This window comes from Citrus sinensis, chromosome 3 (assembly GCF_022201045.2).
Source record: "Citrus sinensis cultivar Valencia sweet orange chromosome 3, DVS_A1.0, whole genome shotgun sequence".
NCBI lineage: Eukaryota > Viridiplantae > Streptophyta > Magnoliopsida > Sapindales > Rutaceae > Citrus > Citrus sinensis.
The window spans coordinates 40,332,038-40,354,155 of record NC_068558.1 but is presented as its reverse complement, the minus strand read 5'-3'; the positions used below and the strand labels follow the sequence as shown (position 1 = coordinate 40,354,155).

Here is a 22,118-nt window from a genome sequence, read left to right as displayed (position 1 = left end):
TTTGAGATCCCAAAGCTTGAAGTCCTTTACTCGACCTTTGAATCCTATAAACATAGATTTTCTAACACGAGGATCCAATTTACCATCTTTGACATGATAATAAGTTAGACACCCGAATATACGAAGGGAATCATAGTCTTGTGCATGCTTTCCAGACCACATTTCCATATGAGTTTTACCTCCAATTACAGCAGAAGGCAACCGTTTTATTAAGTGACTTACGTAACTCACAGCCTCAGCCCAAAACTTTTTTATCTAAACTAGCATTAGATAACATACATCGTACTTTTTTTAGCAAAGTACGATTTATACGCTCAGCTACACCGTTCTGTTGCGCAATATGTCTTACTGTGAAATGTCTTTTAATACCTTCGTTCTGGTATACTTGAAAGAATGAATCAGAAGTATATTCGCCCCCATTATCATATCGTAATACTTTGATCTTTCTGCCAGTTTGAATCTCCACCAATTTCTTCAATTTCATGAAAATCTCTAGAACCTCATCATTTGCTCGCATGGTGTACACCCACACACGTCTAGAGAAATCATCAATAAATGTAACAAAATAATGGCTTCCACTAATTGATGTAGTCTTGGTTGAACCCCATACATCACTGTGAACATATTCAAGGATCTTACGAGTATCGTGATTAGTTGTACCAAATTTGACCATTGTTTTCTTGCCTACTACACAATGCTCACATAAATTTAATTTACAGGTTTTTGTATCTTTTAAGAGTCCGTGCTTCATCAGAGTTTGCAAAGACTTCTCTCCAGCATGTCCCAGTTGTACATGCCATAGCTTGGTGGTGTAACTGTGCGCCTCAACAACATTTGCTTCATCAGTTGTACCTCCCTTCAAATAATACAGATTGTAACGCCGAACCCTTTACAGAATCACCATAACCCCATACGTGAACTTTATTATGTCATTTTCAATAGTAACCTTATAGCCTTTAGCTTCTAGAGCACCCACAGAAATTAGATTTTTCTTCAAAGCTGGAACATATCTAACCTCTTTAAGTTCTCTGACCATTCCATCAAACATTTTGAGCCGAATTATTCCATCCCCATTGTGCGACAAGGTTGATAATTCCCTATCACAACTAAATCAAATTCCAGATTACTAAAATCTGTAAACCATTCCTTAATAGGACATAAATGATAGGTTGCTCCAGTATCAAGTATCCACTCGCTCGAACTAGCCACGTATGCTGCAAGAGTAATACTTAGTGAATAATCAGAGTTCTCATCTTTTCGTACTATGTTTGCTGTTGCTGGTTTCTTCCCATCTCTCTTTTGAGCCTTTGGACAATCTTTCCTCCAATGGGTCTTTTCATGACAAAAGGCACACTCATCTCGAGATATATTTCTGCTTCTCGATTTGGATCGAGAATTCTTTCCACTACGCTTCTTCTTTTTCTCCATCACCCAATCTCTACTCACTAAAGCTTCAGACGATGCTCGTTCAAAATTTTTATCATTATTCCGAATCTCCAAGTTATTCAATGTTGTGCAAACATTTTTGAAGACGATCACACTCTTCCCATATATTAAGGTAGTCACAAAATGGTTATATTCCTCTGGTAGTGAGTGTAACAGAATCATAATCTTGACTTCATCCTTAATATCTTCATCACGATTCTTCAAATCTTGAGACATGATTGTGCATTGACACCCCTGGCTTCATTCGAAAGCCATATACTTGGTTCATTGCATGAAGACGATTTTCAGGACTTTTCAGCAGGTACTTCTCCTCCAATGTACGCCACAAAGTCATCGCACACTCGTCATCTTTGACCAAGTATTTCACCTCATTGGTCAAACAAGATATGATCTGACCACAGGCTTTCTCGTTCATACGATCCCAATATTCTTCATCATACAAGTATCTTTTACTTTTATGAACAACATCGAGATCGATTTGAATAAGAGCATCCGTAACTTCGCGCCTCCAAATGCCGAAGTTGATTTTCTCATCGAACTTTTCAACATTGATCTTTTGGCCTCTTATAACAGGTGCTGAATAACGATTTGACAAATCTTGCCTCTCACCTAAAGTGTCTCTTGAAATAGTTTCGGTAGATGTCTCCCCAATTCTGAAAGTTTCACCTTCTACTATTTTCTCAACGAACTATTTTCACTTGAAAAACAACTTCTATGATGTTAATCTCACATTAATAAATGCACCAGGAAAGTTTCCAGAAGATTGGATGGGAACTCGGTCTCAATTAAAAATCAGAATCCTTAGACTCTTATCGCTTTGTTGACAGAACTTTCCTACACATGCAAAAATGTACACTACTTAAAATAGACTGTCTTCCAAGTATAAATGACCGTCTCCACCGTATTCATGAATAGTACTGTACGTGTATAGTACCGTATACGTGAACAATACCGTATCCCCTAAATACGAACCCTCGGCTCTGATACCACTTGTTGTGCGGGAAATGCAGAATCAAGCACACCGAATAATCACAGAAAAATAAAGGACAAAAGAATTATGCGGTTCGGTAATATGCCTACGTCCACGGGAGCAAGAGAAAAATAATTGTATTATTAACAATTATTTTAGTACAAATTTGAGTAAAAAAACCTCACTTTCCTAGAACCCAAATACACCAATACTCTCACACACACTTTCCAATTGCTCACACTCTCAGAACTCTCAAAAGTTTAGAAACTTATAAGCTTAACAAATTTTAGGGATGCTTAGAATGAATGATCGCTCGTCTATTTATAGTTGAGTCTTGCCATTCGTGCTTGCCATTTTCAAAGCCAAAATCTTGAGCTGGTTTCAAATTGTTAAGGGTCAGTGCCAACTTTGGCCAATTTTTCAACACGTTTTGTCATTTCTCCAAAGCTTGCATGCTAGCTGTGTGTTTGTTGAAAAGTTGGCTTTAGTTGCTAGCTTTTCAACATTGTCAACGTCAAGGAACTAATGCTTAGGGTGCATTTGGGGCAGTTGCACTGCCGCAGCACAACCGCTCCCTACCCTATATACTAGGGAATATTCCCCTAGAATTAAATGTGGGGAACAGCTGCACTGTGGCAGCGCAACTGCCCCAAACGCATGCTTAGTCTAGACTCTAAAGAATCCTTCAATTCATAATCTTCCTCTATGTGTTTCCGGAACTTAAGTTCAGACTTCCCTTGAGTAGCCTAAATGGTTAGTTTGCTATATGGTGGTGGCGGCTGAGGAAATTGTGCAGAGTTTGGTACGTATTGTCACCTCTAGGAATTTGGTAAGAAAGAGGAGAGAATTTTAGTTCTTTATTTATACTTAAAAACAATCCCAAAGATTATGAAATTATTGTCAGACATAAATATATGATGGCGTATTAAATATGTTGTTCAAAGTTTTGTTTTGAGCCCGAACCAAACCAATGCAAACCGTTTTGGAACTTCAATCTCAAACCTCTTGTCTTTGGCCACCGGTGCCTCAAATCACTTAGCCATTTCCACATCGCTTAGCCAAGCCAGGTTTGCGAGTAACAAATATCCAAAGCTTTATGGCTTTGAATATCCTGCTCAATATGATTTGCCAATACTTATAGTTTACCACATGATTGGAATCAGAACCAGTGTATCCCCATGATTTCTGACTCAGAGGACAAGGGATCAACTAGTAAACAAGGTTGCTTGAACCACAACCAACGACAATCCATGTTAATGAGAAACCATTTATGTGGGTTCCTGCTCATAGAACACAATATATACAAGTTGCACGCAAAGGCAGAGTTCAACTATATCTCCTTAATTTAGGTACTTAGGTACTTAAATTGTCTTTTGGGGGCCTACGAATCTCAGTGAATACAGCAACCAGAAAATTAATAAGGACCATTCAGACATTGAATGTCAATTGATTACATAGAAGAAACGTAAGTTTTATAATAGCACTTTCAAAAGAGCAACCCGAAAGTTAAGAGAGCCAAAGTAGAACAATGAAGACAGAAAAGGAAGGGCTCTGTCCGCATCTGAATTCAATACAAGAAAATGATCTTCAATGAAAAACTCATGATTATAAACATCATAGAGAAATGGTCTTATTCCAGATGGTGCATTGGAGATTGACCTGAATCATCTGTGAAATTCAGAGCATTCTGAAATTAAAAAAAAAAAGTAAGATTTTAAATTTAAGGTGAAAGGATAAACTCTAAAGACATGTCAATTAGTTCACTTCCGATGTAAATTGCTTAAACTAGCCTCAGTGGCATTTGAGTTGATTTTTATTTGACAATTATGCAGTAGCTTCGTAGTCTGTTGAGTCAGTGCGACCAAATGAAGGTCTTAGAGCAGCTAATCTGATTACCCCATTTACTCCTGAAGGTTATTGAGGTAATACTTGAGAAAATCTTGTGAACTCATTTGTCATATGCATTTACATTTTTAGAGGTTCTGTAGCGGTGGCTTTCTAGTTTACTAGGCGGGATTTGAGAAGCCAACTCACATTATAATATTATATAGGATTGTAATAAATTTTTAGATATTAATTCAAATTTAATTCAAACTGTTTAATCTTTATTGCTATAATAAAAAATTATATTGGTAAATTTAAAATTGTATTATAATTTAGTGTGTAATCAAATGAAATATAATATTAATATTGTTCATTAAATAAAACAATAAAATTTAATAAATAAATAATTAAAATTAGTAGTGTTATTTAACTATTTAAACACACCATGTTACTTTTTTAATATTTTATTTTTACAATAAATAAACAACTTTGTAGTATTTGTTAGTATATTATCTAGTTATAATAATATGTAATTGCATATATAATTTTAATTTTGATTAAAAAATTATTTTAATTGAATTATAAAATTTAAATCAAATAGTGCACTCAAATATGGTTAAAAAACAAACAATCCTCCCGTGTCTGTTGAAACGAAAGTTAAAAGAACCCAAAGGAAAAGAAAAAAAAAATTTGGCTTGGTTGATGAATACGCACCGTTTCGTAATATGACTGTTGTATGATTGTATTTAGGTCAGCGTCCCAATAATTTTGATCATTTAGCCTCACTTTTTCTAATCTTGGCGCGCTTAAGACTCCTCGGCAGAAAATCTTCATCTTGGGGCAAGCAGACACTGATAAATAGCATAAAGATGGGAATTTGAAAGTGTAGTTTGCAGAGCAGAAGGTTGTGAGACTTTGTAGACGATTAAGATCCAAGGACTCCAATTTGGGGAAGAAAATCTCTTCGTTTGCTTCATCTGCCTCAATTGCTACCACCAACTCGGTAATTTTACTGCATCCATCTACCTTCATCGTTACGAGTTGCACTAGATTTTTTGCTGCCGAGGATGTTACCAAGTTTATCAGTTGCTCACAACACCATACACTCAGTTTTGTCAGGCACCGAAAAGAGGCAGAGGAAGGCAATAGATTTTTCAGATTACGACAAAAGGATATATCTAGAGTTTCCAGATTCTGAAAAATCATGTTCAATTTAGAGTTTTCTTCCCACAGCCACAAGTGCTTCAGATCATTTAGTCCCGACAGTTGTAAACATTTTATCCGAGCGAGCTTCCCGACAAGTTTCTCGACCTGCCCTTCATTTGAGAATAACTCTTTGTAAGAACCATCAGCTAGTTCGAGATTGACCAGATTGTGAAATCTCTCAAGTAAATCTGGTGCTAAAACTTCTGATTTATCATTCTCGATCGCAAGAACTTTGAGTTTGTTTAAAAGATGGTCGGGAAACTGACCCTGCCATATCTTTGTGATATCCTTCTTATTGCTTAACCTCAATTCCTCCAAATTGGGTAAGACCTAATGACCAATCAAACATAAACAAGTTGGAGTTGATGTTCACTCAAAAAAATTTGAAAGAAGAATATAATTATGAATTGTTATGATTAAAATAAAAATAAATGCTGAAACAAACAAACCATGCGTTATAGAAAAAGAGTCTCGTACCTTTTCAACCAAGAAGAGGGACTGTTGCGCTGGCACTGGCACATCAATAAGTTGGCCCTCCTCATTATTTTCGTGGAGGCTGTATAATTCTGAAGAGAAACATTTTAGTTTGTCACAACAAGACACTTTCAACTTAGTTAACATGGGACATTCCAAAGTGTGTATTCCAGGATAGAAAGCTCTAAGTTCTGGTAGGTAGCAGAGTTGTAGGATTGTTAACCGTGGAAAGACAAAAGAAGGATCCGCTTCCACTCCACCTTCCTTGCCAACGATTTCCTCCAAAAGTGAGCAGTTGGATATCTGAAAGTGTTGAAGCTGCCCAAGTCTTTTAGCTGTAGAAGATGAAAACACGTATCTTAATTTGTTGCAGCCCGACACGACCAAGCGTGTTAAATTTTGAACGTTACAAGACATTTCTGAAAGTTGGTTGTGCCATATCTTTGCGACATTAATACCCGTCAGTTCCAAGACCTCCAAGTTAGGGAGCACAACCTGCACACAGAGTTGTTCTCAATATGAGTTCTTGTGATACCAGTAGTAGTAATAAAACAAGGGAATAAGGTTTGTTCACCTACCTTTTCATTAAAAAGTGACGGACGAGTATGAAGCTGGTTCACGTTCTTCCAAATGATTTCATGAAAAACATCCCGCAATTCTTCTAAACATAAGTATTCCACATTCTTCAAGCCTCGCCACTCCTCCAAGCAAATGCGAGAGTTGAGCTTGAGTTTCAAAGTTCTCCGAGTCCTATAATTATCAAACCAGTCCCACTCATCCCCCACCACAATTCTATACCTCTCCAGCTTTCTTGAGAACAATTCACTCGGTAGAATCCCTGCATCAACAATATGTATCTCCAAAGTGGTCAAACGAGATAAATTCTTCAATTCATCGAGGCTAGCATTACTTCTCTCAATGTTGAGTCCTAGAACCTCCCATTTAATGCAGCAGGTAGCCATGTACAATTCTTCCAGTTGAGATAAGTTTGATAGAACATTTGGTGCAATCACTTTCAATTCGAAACAATAGCTCAAATCTAACAACTTTAGCTGAGTCAATTGGCCTATTTCCCGAGGTAAGTGCTCAATATCACAACCTTGCAAGCTAAGAATTTCTAGCTCCTTCAGCTCTCCAATAATTCTAATGTCTTCCAATTTGCAACCATCCAGACACAATGTTCGAAGGTCTGTTAGGAGATGAATCGATGACGGCAATGATAATAACCTCATTCTAATAAAATGTAAAACTTTGAGCTTTGGCATCCCCATGAAAATGTTGTCCGGGATTTTCAGAGGAGAATCTTCGGGGGCAAAAATGTAGAAAAACTCAAGCTGAGGGCATTCCCACCCTTGAGGAATTTCACTAATATTATTGCCATGCAATGATATAGTTGAGCACTTCTTTAGCAAATATTTATCTGGCAATTTCCTCGGATCGACTTCGTTTCTCATTGTAAATACACGACGGTCTCTAGATGCAATTGATATGGCAACATCACGAACAACGTCGTGCATAGAAAACCAATCGCTATTTTCACCATCAAGCAACAAACAAGCATCTTTGAGTTCTTGGACCGATGTACATACTTTATCCCGCGCTTCTTCGACTGTATCGATGCCTTCCAATCTACCCAAACCTATTTCATATTTCAGCAAAGTCTTGAATGCAAGCTTCTTGGGGATATCCTATTAGACTGCATTGAAAGAATATTTTCCTGAGCTCCTCGTCTCTTAAATATTTGATACTCAACTCTATAGCTGAATACGTCTTCGCTAGCACTCCATCAAAGTTCCCTGGGGAAGGCCTTTTCAATTGCCGCAAGGCATCCTTCCAGGCAGAAACACAGTTCTTGTTTCTCAATGCTTTTGCCAATGTAACGATGGCAATGGGCAAACCTCCACATTCTTTAGTTATATCAATTGCTACAGAGTTTAATTCACCCTTTTCTGCACAGTCACCTGTCATCTTCTTGAATAGAGTCCACGCTTCTTCTTCATTTAAAACATCAATCTGAAAAGTCTTGGACCCAATACTCCCCAACACATGACGATCTCTTGCTGTCAGCAAGACTTTACATCCCCTCCAATCATTTCCAGAAGGGACCCCTACTTTTTCCAGATCAAGATCTTCCCAAATGTTGTCTAAAATTACAAGGATCTTGTTCTCCTTCTGCAACCGTGCATATAGCTTCCTAGCTCTTCCAGGTACATCACTCTCCTGACTAAATTTCATACCTCGCTGATCCGCAATTTCCCCTTGACTAAATTTCATACCTAGCTGATCAGCAAGTTCCCCTTGAATCTTTCCGATATCAGGAGTCTCAGATACTTCTGCAAAAACTACCTCGTCAAATAGCATGTCTTTTTTAGCTTGCCTAGCCACTTCCTTCACTAGGGTCGTCTTCCCAACGCCCCCCATCCCATACACCCCAATGATGCTGATATCAGGATCAAGTAATGCGTTTTGCACATTCTTTAAAGTCGACATTCTTGATTCAAAGGCCTCGTAACCTTTGCCAGACCTCAGCCAAGGCTCTTCTGGAACAGTAGGGTAGGAAATTTGAGCAAATTTCTCAGCTTCTTCCTCGAGCTCAGCGATGCTCTTCTCCTTTATGGCTGCTTTCTCGCTAAGTTGATAGCGTTTCTTCAAATTAGGACAGAGCCCCTTGAAACATTTCTTATTTGCATTTTCTTCTCCTCCAGTTAACGTGTCCGCCTCAGCAATGATCGTGTCGACACTAATCAGCCATCTCTCAACTCTTTTGTCAATGTCTTCCCCATTTCTTCTAGCATCATCAACCTTTTTCTGCATACTGTCTCTTGCATCGGTCAACTTCTCAGTTTCTTTCTTGAGATTCTCAAGGTTGGCTTTGTACTTACGCACATAATGTAACTGGCGCCTGATCGGAGGGAACAAGCACTTGGCAACTTCTAAAGCAACGGTAACAAGAGCATCAACCATTTTCAACCTTTTTTTTTCTTTTAAAGTTTTGAGAAACGGATGCACAGGAAACCAAAGGGAAACAAAACAGAGTAGCAAATCTACAGAACAGAACACCAGGTCACAACAGCTAACAGCAACAAAAGCAAAGTGGTCGTGAGATCAGAAGTTGAATAAAAGCGGAGGTGTTTTATCTAATATGAATAAAGAGAGTGGAGAAAATCAGAGGGAAACTACAAAGATAAGTGGATACGGTACAGAGAAATAAGAGAGGGAAAGGGGCATGAAGATAAACAGAAAAACACCAACGACAACAAAGGAAAGGGTGGATAGAATCAGATGGCCAAAAAGATGTGATTTGGGAGGAAGAAATTAAGGATGGACAGAAACCAAATTTCAAACAACAGTTACGACTCACGGGATGGACCACCAGGGTGCACTTGAGATCAAAAAGCTGAAAACAAGACGAAGGTAACCTGAGATGATGGCTTCAGAGAACTTGAGATGATGAAGAGATGCAGTGAATGCACAAAACCACTAATAAAGTCACTGAGATCATCATGTTTCATCCACAAGTCTAGGAGACGACTCAAGTCAACGTAAAGTTTCACCCAAAAATTTCGGATGGCTTTTCTATTGTTTTTTAAAATGGTGCTTTTGTGTTTGTTTTATTGGAAAGAAGTAATTAACTTTTTGTAAATTAAGAAATATGTTTAATAGTTTTATTTTTAAAAGAGTATATGAAAATAAAAAGGTAGAAATATAAAAGATAATGTGTAGGAGAAAAACTGTTGTATTTATATAATTTTAATAAAAGAATAGAGTCTCACTGTCCCACTAATAATTATTATATGTTATATTATTTGTACGTAAAACGAAGATTGGTAGTTTCTCCCTACTCAAATAAACATATACTACTTACTTTTTTGTTGTTTTTATAATATCTAATAACTCCCTCAATGCAAAAATTTTGAAAGAAAAAAAAGGAGAAATAAGTCATTTATTTGATATTAGACGTTAAGAATATAAAGTAAACATTTATCAAGAGAAAAAAAAAAGTTTATAAAAACAACAAAAATATTTTATTATTAATATAAAATATGTTATTTTTACTTTTTAAATTTTTTATTTTAATTTCAATTTACATAATTAATTTAATTTATAATAAATATAAATATAAATATATTTAAAAATAAAAATAATTCTGTAAAATTATAATATCAACAAATTATTGAATATTATAGAAAAATGTAAAGACTAACTGGTCCGCAAGTAATGTAAAGTGAACAGCATTTGTATAATGCTGACGACTTCCAAACACGTTTCTTTTGTTATCTGTTTTTTGCAAAATGGAAAATAAGTACTCAAAGGTAATAACAATTAGACTATACAAGAATTTGAACGTATAAACTTAGGATTAATGAATGATACGTACATGTAAAACATGGAGGGCAAAAATAGAGACGAAAGTGATAAAAGACAAGAAAATTTGAAAACAATTAATTCATATCTCTAATTTTGTACGTGTATCATTTTTTTCAAACTTAAAATAAATGATATGTCACTAGGCTTAACTTAAAAAATTACAAATAATTAAATCTTAATTATATACTAACATTAAAAGACAAGTAGCACAAGATTTTTAAAAGACATTCTAATATTTGAGTCCTAATATAAAAAATTTCATAACTTATAAAATTATTTAGTTATCATCTAATAAATACGTGTTACATTAGTTAGGATTCAAATTGAGATTTAGATATTACATTGTCTCATGTTATTCCTTTAAAAAATTAAGAGAATTAAGAGACAATCATAATTAATTTGCAGAACGTATGAATGACAGACTGCCATAATTTTATATACTTACCTTTAGTTTAAAAAAAGAAAAAAAATTACATCTTTTGATCTAGGATTTAGAATCTCTCATAATCTAATTTCTTTTCTAAAATCTTTGTAGAAGATTTGAACACGTAGCATTTAAAAAATCGTAAGGCTAAGATTAAATTGCATGAAAGAGATAAAAATTATCCTAGTTTTTTCTAAAACCTTTTTTGTTATTATTTTTTAAGATTATTGCATGAAAGAAAGAGGAGAAAGAAGATACTGACATGAAATTAATTTCTGTTAGTTAGCAATTTCTATGAGTCTTAAAAACATCATATTTTTTTTGTGTCAAATAAGGAAAATTGTAAATAAATTAAATTCTGAGCTTAGAAATTCTTAAATGTCATGTGTCAAAATCTCTTTGGAAAAATTGAGTATTCAAATCCTTTGATCTAATAGTCTTTGGCCAAGTTTCCTTGAATTTAATCCGCTTTCCTCTTTTGAAAAGTAAACGTGAAAAATGAAAGATGGAGCAATGCTAAAAGCCTGTGGTGGCATCGACACTGTGGTAGGACCTCGGTGTCTTTCGAGCATTAATCATTCAGTAAACATTTGATTAATACGTAGAAAACACGAGGAGACCTGCGTGTTCTTCGTCAAACGCTGCCGCACTTGTCAACAGATTCATGATAAGAAGACACAAACCCAACACAAAAAATATTGAGATTCATATTAAAATATTAAGACACAAATCCAACATAAAATATAAACGAATTATTAATAATCTAACAAATGCTTTATACATACACACAGATAGCCCAAAATATTAAATAATACCACTTTTGAAGTTTTAATTATTTATATATAAATAATATCACATATTAATATCATCGTATGTAAATAATATTAAATATATATATATTGAATGGTCGTAGTTTCTCCATGTCTATCTTTTCATGATTATAACCGATTGCAATGTTTGGATTCTGCATGTCATCATCCATCCTGCCTGGAGGAAATTAAGGGTGCGTTTGGGATTGAGGTGCTGTAGCTTTTAAGCTACAGCTGCTGTGAAAAAAAAGCTGTAATTATGAAACAAAAGTTAATAATATATAGTAATTATAAATTTTAAATAATAATTTTGATAAAATTATTAAAAATATAATAAATTTTATATTATACAAGTGAAAAATCATATCAACATAGCTTAAAAATTACAGCAGTTAGTGTTTATCAAACACTTTAGTGCTGTAGCTTTTAAGCTACAGCTGCTCAACCTCAATCCCAAACGCACCCTAAATGGTGCACTTTTGCTTCTTTTTGGCATTGCCGTAATATTGGGGATTCGGCATTAGATGCTAGATGATGTCATCTGCAATGCATAAAGCTATTAATGTTGACATTTTTCATGTATAGAAGAAAATTAACAATCCGTCCAATGGAGCTTACTTTATCAATCTTTCTTCAGAGCTCTCTCTTCTCGTCTCTATTCAAAGTTCTAAGGAGTTACCCCATGTGATATCATTTTTTTTTTCAATCTACAAGTTGTTTGCTAATGTTTGTTTGATACAAGTTGAAGTCACTATATATTTTAATTGGTAAATGTGATCTTAAATTTCACATTTTCTAAAAAATTTCTTTTTAAATTTTCTGCAGGATGAGCAATTGGGCATGGCTTTCTGTTTTCCCTGTCAAAATGGTATATCTGAATTTTTTAACTACAACTATGACCTGCGAACTGCATTGAATTCTGATAGGGTGAATTTGTTGGTATTTCTATTCAACTTTTAAGATTTAGGAGCAAAATTGGTGTAAAGAATTTTGATGGGATTATTGGGCTGTGATGAAATGATAAAACTAAGAGGATGACAAATCATGTTAGTTCAAAGGCAGATCTGCTATTTTTCTACATTTACATTCCCAGTCAACATAGTCTTCATTCATTGTTTCTTTCATTTGAATGCTAAATTTAATATGGTTCCCAGAAGATTTTCATCCTTAGACTCTATTTAATCAGGACAATGTATTTCAAATGCATTGGAGAAAAGATAAAAGGACGAAGAATAGTCACAACCCAATCATAATACAAGGACTTTCAAAGCAGAGAAAACGACAAAGTATGATTAGGCATCATTTCCGATACAATTCAAAAACTGATAACAATCAAAAGAATGATCAACACCAGAAGTATGGTCCCCAAGCAAACTACTTCCTGCTGCTTCTCCGGTTGTGCTTCAAAGTCTTGACCTCCACCTTTACAGTTATGTCCAAGAAAATTTGATACAGCTTCAACAATCTTTTCTTAATCTTTATGTCCGTGTCACGCCTATCTGGAATCTCCACCATAACAGATGGTTTTCTCAATTGTATCCTCATTTGAGATCTCTCCAGTCACATCAAATTACCTTTTCTCAAAAGATATACATGGTCATCATTAATTTTTGCCCCCCAAGCCATTAGTAACAGAAAAGGGAGTCCTGTAAATTGGGGTTCCTTCTCTGCAGCCTGAGAGAGTGAGGTGATTATTTGCTGCATTGGTGCGGTCCCTTTCTTCAGCTGAGACCTAATAGTCCTGGCCGTCCTGAGTGCAGCGAAATATTTTTCAGTCATTGGCTTCTCGGAAGCTGCCTAAGCTCTCGCAGATTTCTCCATTTCTTCACATTCTCAGCTTCTAGGAATAGGTTGAGGTTTTGGTTCAGGTGTTTTCAGAGCTTGTCATTTCGAAATAAGTGTCAGGACAGCTTCGAGATCTTTCATGGCCTATATTTTAAGGTCGACATAGCTGGTAAAAGAATTTTTTTTCATTATTCATCTTTGAAACTTGGAAAAGTCCTTTACCCGCCAGAAATGAACCAAAAAGGAATGACTTAGCTGTTCTTCGCAGTTTGAAAATTCTATCTGTAAATTTATCTAGTTGAATGATAAAGTATGAAAAAGGAGTCAAATTGAAATATGTAAAATGTTTTGAACTTTGAAACGCCTCCACTACAGGGACCTAAATTCTTGGTAGTAACTAACTAGTAAGCTATTGACTTTCACATAGAAAATCAAACATACCAAAACACTAAAATAAAATTAGGTAAACAATGATAAAAAGCAAATAAATATGTATCGGCTTTTGAATTCTGAAATCCTAGCTCAGGGACACACTGAAGAGCTAGCCTATGAATCATCTCTCTTTGCCGTTTTCAACAAAGCTAAAAGAGCAAAAGCCAAAGAAAAAATAAGAACAGTTTATTAATTTTACCAAAAATCGATCCATCTGAACAATAAGGAGGACAAAAAACATTGTAACTGACAAAAAACATTGTAACTCCATCAGAATGGGTACTACTCAAAAAACTTTGCAACTCTGTCAGAATCATAAAATTGAATAAAAAAACAAAAGGATCAACTCTCTTTTGCTGTTTGAACCGAATGTTAAATAGGAAACAAAAACTAAATGTACAGAACGGGAATGGCCTACCTTCTTCAATGAAGTTAAAAAAGAGGCTGCTTTTCACAAGCTGAAAGAACTTTGGCAATAGCAACATCTCAGGTGCCTTGCCGATGTAGGCCTTGAAATCTCAGCTCAGTGATAAACTATTTTACAAACTTTATATAGGTAAAGGAATAAGGGACCATCTATCCAGATCGCTACCATTCAACTTCACCATTAACTAGACCAAACTACGGCCAGGAAATTTGAGGGCATTCCTCTCATCCATGACTCTCCTCAACCTCTCGGCATCTACATACCTCCCAACCCCAGCAAGGATGTTATACATAAGCACATAGTCCCCTCCATTTCCTCTCTCCATCTCCAATACCTTCCTTGTCACCCTCTCACCCATCTCCACATTACCGTGAAAGCTACAAGCACCCAAAAGAATCCTCCGAACAACAACATCAGTAATCTCACTCGGTATCCCCAAAGCAATCTTCTCTGCTTGCTCTAACCTCCCAGCCCTTCCCAACATGTCTACTAAACACCCATAATGCTTTACATTTGGCAAACTCCTCAACCATCTTATCAAAAAACTTGAGCCCCTCCTCGACCAATCCTCCATGACTACAAGCATTCAAAACACTCAAGAATGTTACTCTGTTTGGTTTCAAACCAACTTTCTGCATCCTCTCAAAATTTTCTACTGCTGCTTTCCCCATCCCGTGCATTGCAAACCCAGATATTATCGATGTCCAAGACACCAAATTTTTCCTCTCAACCGATATATCCTCAAAGAGTTTTAAGGCACTAAATATGCACCCACATTTTGCATAAGTATCGATCAAACAATTTGAGACACGTATATCAAATGCATTAAACCCCCTTTTCTCACCATACCCATGAATCAATTGACAATTCCTAACAGCCCCATTTTGCCAAATAGCCGGTAAAACAGCCAAAATAGTTATCTCACTAGGTTCTGTACTTCTGTATATTCGCACGCAACCATTCTTCGAAATAAAGCTAACGCCCCATTAGACCGATTCATCCTGGTGTAACCATCTAGAATCCCTGTCCACGACACAACATTCCTGCAAGGCATCTCTTCAAAGAGAGAACGCGCATATTCTAGCTCACCCCATTTCACTAAACCAGTGATCATAACATTCCACGTAACCAAATTTCTTTCCGGCAATTCATCGAACAGTTTGGAACTGTCCTTCAAAAACCCTAAAGAGACATACATATTAACTAAGGCGGTGTTTACATAAACATGAGATTGAAAGCCCACTTTTGAAATAACAGCATGAAGCTGGGTACCTAAGTTAGGATAGCTTAAAGTAACGCAGGTCCTTATAAGGAAAGAGTAAGTGAAGCTGTCAAAGAGAGGGCGCAATGGAGAGTGAGAGTGTGTGTAAATTTGTTGAAGTTGTTTGTAGAGCAAGAAAGCTTTTTTAGGTGAGTCAGCGAGCGAGTAGAAGTGAAGAAGAGTGTTGAAGAGTAGTGTGTGGTGTAGCAGTGAGTTAGTGGTAAGTAAGTGAGAGTGGATTCGGGTGGTAACGTTGTTTGATGATGGGCTCTTTTGTAGGATAGACAACAAGTGTTGCTGATTTTGTTGTTGTTGTGGTGTGAATTGAAGACGGGTTTGTGGGGAAACAAAAGAAAAATGTTTTGGTTTTAGTTTTGTTGCTTCTGTGTTTATTAAGTAGAGTCCGGCAGGTGCTGTTAACTTCAACATTGTATTGGGACTGGCAGGTGCTGTTAACTTCAACATTGTATTGGGACTGGGAGCCTAATGTGTTTTCCTTGAAGAAAAAGAGAAAACATTTTATTAGCAAAACGATGATTTTATGATAACTCAGTGTAAAACATACTGGTTCACAAATGGCTTAGAGGTAAAAGTTGCAAAGAAATTAACTCAATTCACTTCTCGTACGGCGGTCATGTATTGATCCATTAAAGTGTTAATTAAAATGTATCTATGTGTTTTGCCATAAATCGTCAATTCTACTCTCGAATTATATATACGTAAACTACTTTGAATACATTTACAAAAGTGGTGCTCAGATCCGTACGTCTAAATTTGACAATATTCAGATTTGAATTAAGATAAGAATATATGACGCGTGGAAGTATGACATATATACAGATGGGTTCCTTTCCATTTCCATATATGGAGGATGCTTTACAATGTTCATTGTAAAGTTCATGTCTATGAGTTGTTTCATTACAGCTTCTTGAAATATATTTTGTTGGAAAATTTTCAAAATAAATGTGTCCTATGATAAAGACATGTCCTATTAATTGTGCTTTATAGAAAATGTACCTTTCACTAAAGATATGTCTAATTAAATGATGTCTTGTTATAAGGACATGTCTATTTAATTGTGTCTTGTAGAAAAGATATCTTTTTACTAAATGATATAACTTTTCATGGCAACATTTCATTTAAAGATGCATCATTTCATAGTGACATTTCATTTGAAATGGTGATGGTTCAATTTGGACCATTGATTAAAATCAAATCTAGATCCAATGGCCATGAATGAAGGGGTATCATGAAAGATGATAACCCAAATGAGGGGGCACAAGTATATCTATAAATATGGGTCATGTTTAAGCCATTTAGACATGAAATGAATGATCCTACACCACTCTTTTCTTAGCATTCCTTTTTAGTACAAATTTCAACACAAAACACTCATTTCTTTTGTGCATTCACATTCCAATATATTGTTTTCTGCAGGAACAATATATTGTTTCTTGGCAGGCTTGCAACATTCAAGAGTATTCTGGTTTGCTTTCGTCGATGCACAACTCAAGCAAACAAACAAGTGCTTCATTGTATCTTGGAGGCGTATTTGCTTAACCCATGTGCATCACTCAATTGGTGGGGGCAAATAACATCTTAAGGAAAGCGACATTTGTAACGTGCCTTGAAGCACACAAAATTTCTGCAGTTTCTTCCTACATACAGAGTTAGTTGTAAACACATTACTTTACATAATAAAGTTCCACCATTATTGTTGTATTTCTCTACATTTGCCATTCCCCACAAGTTCAACCTCTAACAATCTTAAGACGTTATTTCTGCAACAATGGCACCAAGTTCATCTCTTCGACAATTCGCAGTAGATTTTGTCAAATTGGAGCGGTTCGATGGTGGCAACTTTATTCGTTGGCAGAAAAAGTTGCATTTCTTGTTGACAAGCCTCAATGTGGTCTATGTTCTCACAACACCAAAGCCTCAAGAACGTGAGGATGAGACATTAGGGGAAACCAGAGTGCGACATGAAATATAAGTGTGCAACCCAAGAGGGGGGTGAATTGGAAATTTAAAAATTAACCTAGCAAATCCACACAACAAGCAATCTAATGCCTTAATAAAAATTGAAAGCAATAAGTTTAATAAAGGCACAATAATTAAAGAGTAAGGAAGAAGAGAAACAAACACATGAATTTTTATGTGGTTCGGCAATCTCCGCCTACGTCCACGCCTCCAAGCAATCCAAGCTTGAGGATTCCACTATCCAAGCCTTTCCAAGGCTTCAACGATTACAATTGACTTTGAGGTGTCAATAAACATTTACAACAAAGAGATTATCTCCCAATCTCTTCACTCAAGTGTCTCACACACTCAAACTCTTACAATTGAGATGAATAAATGAAGGTTACAATAAAACTCACTCAATGAGTAGATATTCAAAAATAAAGAACAAGAAAAGATTCAATGTTTTTATTTCACAAGTTTGAAGGCTCAAGATATCACGTATGCTTTTTGTTGTTGTTTGTTGGAGAGGTTGAAAATGAGTTGGATTTGAGTTCTTATAGTTTGAGCTAAAAAACTAGCCGTTATGTACATTTTGGTCGTAACCGGATTACCGGTTATGGACATCCGGAATTCCGCTTAATGTTACCGTTACAGCCACAAATTTGAATTTCTGAACATCCGGATTTCCGCTTACGCTCAGTAGCTTACTGCCCAACAACCGGATTTCCGTTTGTCAGGATCCGGAATTCCGCTTTTAATTCGGATAGATTCTACCTAAAATCCGGACTTCCGTTTGTCAGAATCCGGATTTCCGCTTGCTACAGTAACTGCTACAGTGAATATTTTCCCAAATTTATAATTTGACCCCAAAACTTTATAAAACTGTAGTGTGGCCCAAAATGTTATGAAAGTTTGCAAAAAGGTCCAATTTCAGAACTTTAGAATAATGTTTTGTCAATCCCACAACTTTTTGAAATTATGACTTTGCCCAAACTTTGTGAAATTATAGAATGACCCAAAAATATTTAAATAGTTTCAAATAGGTCCAAATCCGAAATTTAAAATACTATCAAAGATTTTAAAATTACTTTCATTTTAGTCCAAAATGCTTTAATTCCATAACATCATTTTCTTATTATAAAAGCACAATTCATAAATCTTTACTCAATAAATACATGTGGTTTGTTATCATCAAAATCAATATTTATAGCCATATAGGCTAACAATCTCCCCCTTTTTTATGATGACAAAACACATTAAAAACTTTAATCTTGTTATGAAAAAGTTCCCCCTTAATCAATGCAAGTTAAAAAAAATGATTTGAAAATTGTTTAACAAAAACTCCCCCTGCATACATGCTCCCCCTAGATACATGCATATTTTCATAACACTTATTAAATCATTCTCTCCTTTCATCATCAAAAAGAATAAAAGAATAAGAGAATGAGAGCTCCCCCTATCAATGATCAAAATCGCAACATAAGCACATTAGTAAAAAAAATATCCATAAGCATAAGAAAATCCATATAATCCATAATGATCAACCAAAACAAATCCATAATATCCAACATAAATAGTCACAACAAATCCATATCATCCAAAAACCATAAACCAAAAATCATAATAACCATCCATAGAGCCGAAAATAAAAGAACACACAATGCAGTAAATGAAATGTAGGTGTGTCCAAATACAAGCATAAGATACTACTCAGGTGGTGAGGATGGAGGTGATGGAGGTGGAAATGGATATGGAATGCCGAAGTGCTCAAAGAGAAGGCGTTGTCCATGAATGAGCTATTGCTGCTGCTCCTGCTGAAACTCAGTCTGCCGCACCGAAAGTGTCCGCACCTCATCCATAAGCTGCTGAAGAGTAACATCTCCAGAGGTAGGAGGCCGTGGAGGTGATGAAACGGATGCAGAGACAACAGGATCTGAAGCAATCACGGGAGGATCACGGCGTCTACGCTGCCCCCGAAATGAGAGTGAGAAAATGGGTAGCTAATCGGTTGGAACCACAGCATTAAGTGGCCGATCATCACTTGGAGCAAGGAAGGTAAACTTGTTTTCAGAGTATTTGACCCAAGTGTCATTCTTCCACTCAAAGCCTAAGCCGACAATAGCTTCATCTCCGATACCCTTAGACGGTCTACACGACGGTTCTTTAATCGGTACATTAAAAAATTTCAGGATTCAGGTAATGAAATGACCATATGGAAGGGAGCGGGTAATCAACTTAGGTATGCTGAGCATGTTTCGGACAATGGTATATCCTAAGTCGATTGGACGATGTCTAAGAATACAATCAATCAAGGCGACATCCAAATGAGAGACCTCATCCAAATGGCCTGATCTAGGAAGAACAATACTCTGAATAAAACGGAGTAATATCCGAGTTTGAAGACAAAGACAAAGGTTGCGAAAATGGATAGTACAATCTTCATCGGAAAGGTTGACACGACGACATATATTCTTAACAGCATCAATATAAGCATAGTCATCAATGTCAGGAGGTTTCCTAGGTGAAAAAATTTCTAGGCCATCATCGGAGGATCCTAGGATGTTGTTCAAGTCCAAATCATCAAACTCAATCAAAACTCCTCCAACTGTGGTGATTACTCGATTCTCTTTCTCCGCGGAACAATCCATATTCGAGTAAAATACTTTCACCAAGTCGGGATACACATTCTCCTCAATCAACAATGCATTAAGCCAACCAACATCTTCCAACAATTGCAATAAAGTTCTATTGCTAATACTAAGATGATTCAACCAATCCGGTAAAATAAAAAAGGTTTGGAGTGTTAGCCTAAAGGGCTATACATAATGTAATTTTGATGATAACAAACATATGTATTGAGTGATTTAATAAATATTGTATTTCACATTTTTACTAGTTTTTGAAGGATAATATTTATACAAGTAAATCAAGTGAAATCAAGATTGAAGACACTCAACGGACAATGGCGACATCAAGAATAGTTTAGAGCTCAACGAACAAATTAGTGCAATAAATTCTTGTAAAGCCGGTATGATTTAATTGATGTTTGATTTAGCATTTGAGAAGCTCAAGAAATTAATTTAATTAAATAATTTTCATAAACTAAAAGTTTTTGTTTTTATAAAGAAAAGTATTTTGTGAATTTAAGTAATTTGGACTTAAATGCTAAGATTTGAAATCTTTAATTTTAATAAGTATTAAATTTCGGAGTTGGACGTTTTTACAAACATTTGAAATGTTTTGGGTCATACTATAATTTATGAATATTTTGGACTAAAGTGAAAGATTTTGAGAACTTTGAAAAATATAGGTATTATGTTGAAAAGGACCTTTGTGTGAAACAAGAAAATCTTTGGGGCCATATCATAATTTCAGAAAGTTTGAGAAAGACATCTATTTTTATGAAGTTCTGAAATTGGACCTATTTGCAAAGTTTTCTGACATTTTGGGCCATAGTATAATTATAGAAAGTTTTGGGCTAAAGTGTAATTTTAGTGAACAGTAGTACTGTAGCAAAATTCAAAAATAACGGTAATATTACTGTTCCTGAGCGGCTAGCCGGATAATCAAGCGGCTAACCGCTTGAGCGCTGGAATTTGCCTATAACGGCTAGTTTTTGGGCTTTCACTATAAAAACTCAACTCAAACTTCATTTTAAGAACTAACACAAGCAAATATAAGATCATATAATATATATTGAGCTTCCATTTCGTAAATCATCATTTGTTGAATCATCATTGAGCTATAATTTGTTATTCACTCTTAAAGAGAGTTTTATTGTTGTGAATTTCATTTCTCATCAATTTGTGAGTGTACAAGTGTGGGAAACACTTGGGGTGAAGAGATTGGGGATATAATCTCTTGTTGTAAAGGTTCATTGACACCTTGGAAGTCAATTGTAAACATTTGAAGCCTTGGGAGGCTTGGATAGTGAAATCCTCAAGCCGGGTGAGCTTGGAGGCGTGGACGTAGGCGGGGATAGCCGAACCACGTAAAAATCCTTGTGTTCGTTTTCTCTTCCCTTACTCTTTTAATATTGTACTTGATTGAATTTATTGTTTTTGATTTGATTAAGGCGGTAGATTAAATTGTTGTGCGAATTGTATTGCATAAAATTTAAAATCCCAATTCACCCCCCCTCTTGGGTTGCATAACTTGCATTTCATGGAGTACCTCACGAGTCCTGAACCGTTGATGAAAACATTTGGCTAGATGTTTCTTATTCTGAAAATGTGTGGACTCGAAATTGGATTGATTGGTGGTGCTCCTTGCTTCCCGTGGCCGATCGGTTTGTTGAACCGGTTCTTTGCCTTTTCTTCGAACCGGCCGTGAACTAGACATTGTGATATGGTTGATTTGGGATTGAAAAGGGTAAGGAGAATGAAGATAATGAAGATTGAAAGTGATTTTGAGAAACAATTTGAATAAAAACGGCTTGAGAATGAGAAATCTAGAGAGAGAAAAATTCGGATAAACCCTAGGTTGAATTTGAGATCTAGAGTTTTGGATGATGAAAATGAAGTTTAAAGATGCTTTTGAGTGAATGAAGTGATGGGGAATGATTTTCTTGATTCAATTTGATGTGAAAAAGGAAGAAAAAAGATGGATTTTGGAGTGAAAAATGAGAGAGAGAAACCGGGTTTTAGAGAGAGAGCAAGAACCGGATTTCCGTTTGAAGAGGGAAGAGGAACAGTTGAAATAGCTTCCGAAACCAGAATTCTGGTTTGCAC

The 22,118-nt window shown here is 35.8% G+C and overlaps 2 protein-coding genes, 1 long non-coding RNA gene and 1 pseudogene across 15 annotated transcripts in view; 1 reads left to right on the top strand and 3 right to left on the bottom strand.

The window, feature by feature from the left end:
• Positions 1–22,118, bottom strand: part of LOC102630151 (probable disease resistance protein At4g27220) — a 90,847-nt gene that overhangs the window by 13,014 nt on the left and 55,715 nt on the right. The window contains exon 1 of one of the 12 annotated variants that reach the window (XM_052437138.1): positions 8,267–9,462. The exons of the other annotated variants lie outside the window; for them this stretch is intronic. Coding sequence (XP_052293098.1) covers positions 8,267–8,884 — 618 coding nt within the window. The 5' untranslated portion in view covers positions 8,885–9,462. Of the gene's footprint in view, positions 1–8,266; positions 9,463–22,118 lie in introns of those variants that run through there. 12 annotated transcript variants of the gene reach the window in all.
• Positions 1–22,118, top strand: part of LOC127901084 (uncharacterized) — a 46,958-nt gene that overhangs the window by 5,334 nt on the left and 19,506 nt on the right. The window lies entirely within an intron of this gene.
• Positions 3,815–8,260, bottom strand: LOC127898691 (probable disease resistance protein RF9). 2 transcript variants are annotated; one of them, XM_052437147.1, is made up of 4 exons: positions 6,499–8,260; positions 5,924–6,415; positions 4,955–5,776; positions 3,815–4,103 (listed from the first exon to the last, which is right to left on the bottom strand). In XM_052437147.1, exons 1-4 carry the CDS (start codon positions 7,435–7,437, stop codon positions 4,047–4,049), a joined length of 2,310 nt encoding a protein of 769 aa, XP_052293107.1. In that variant the 5' UTR covers positions 7,438–8,260; the 3' UTR covers positions 3,815–4,046. The 2 variants fall into 2 exon arrangements, with proteins under 2 accessions (XP_052293107.1, XP_052293108.1); XM_052437148.1 differs by having other exon boundaries at positions 3,815–4,084.
• Positions 12,576–17,436, bottom strand: LOC127901083 (pentatricopeptide repeat-containing protein At1g09220, mitochondrial-like; annotated as a pseudogene).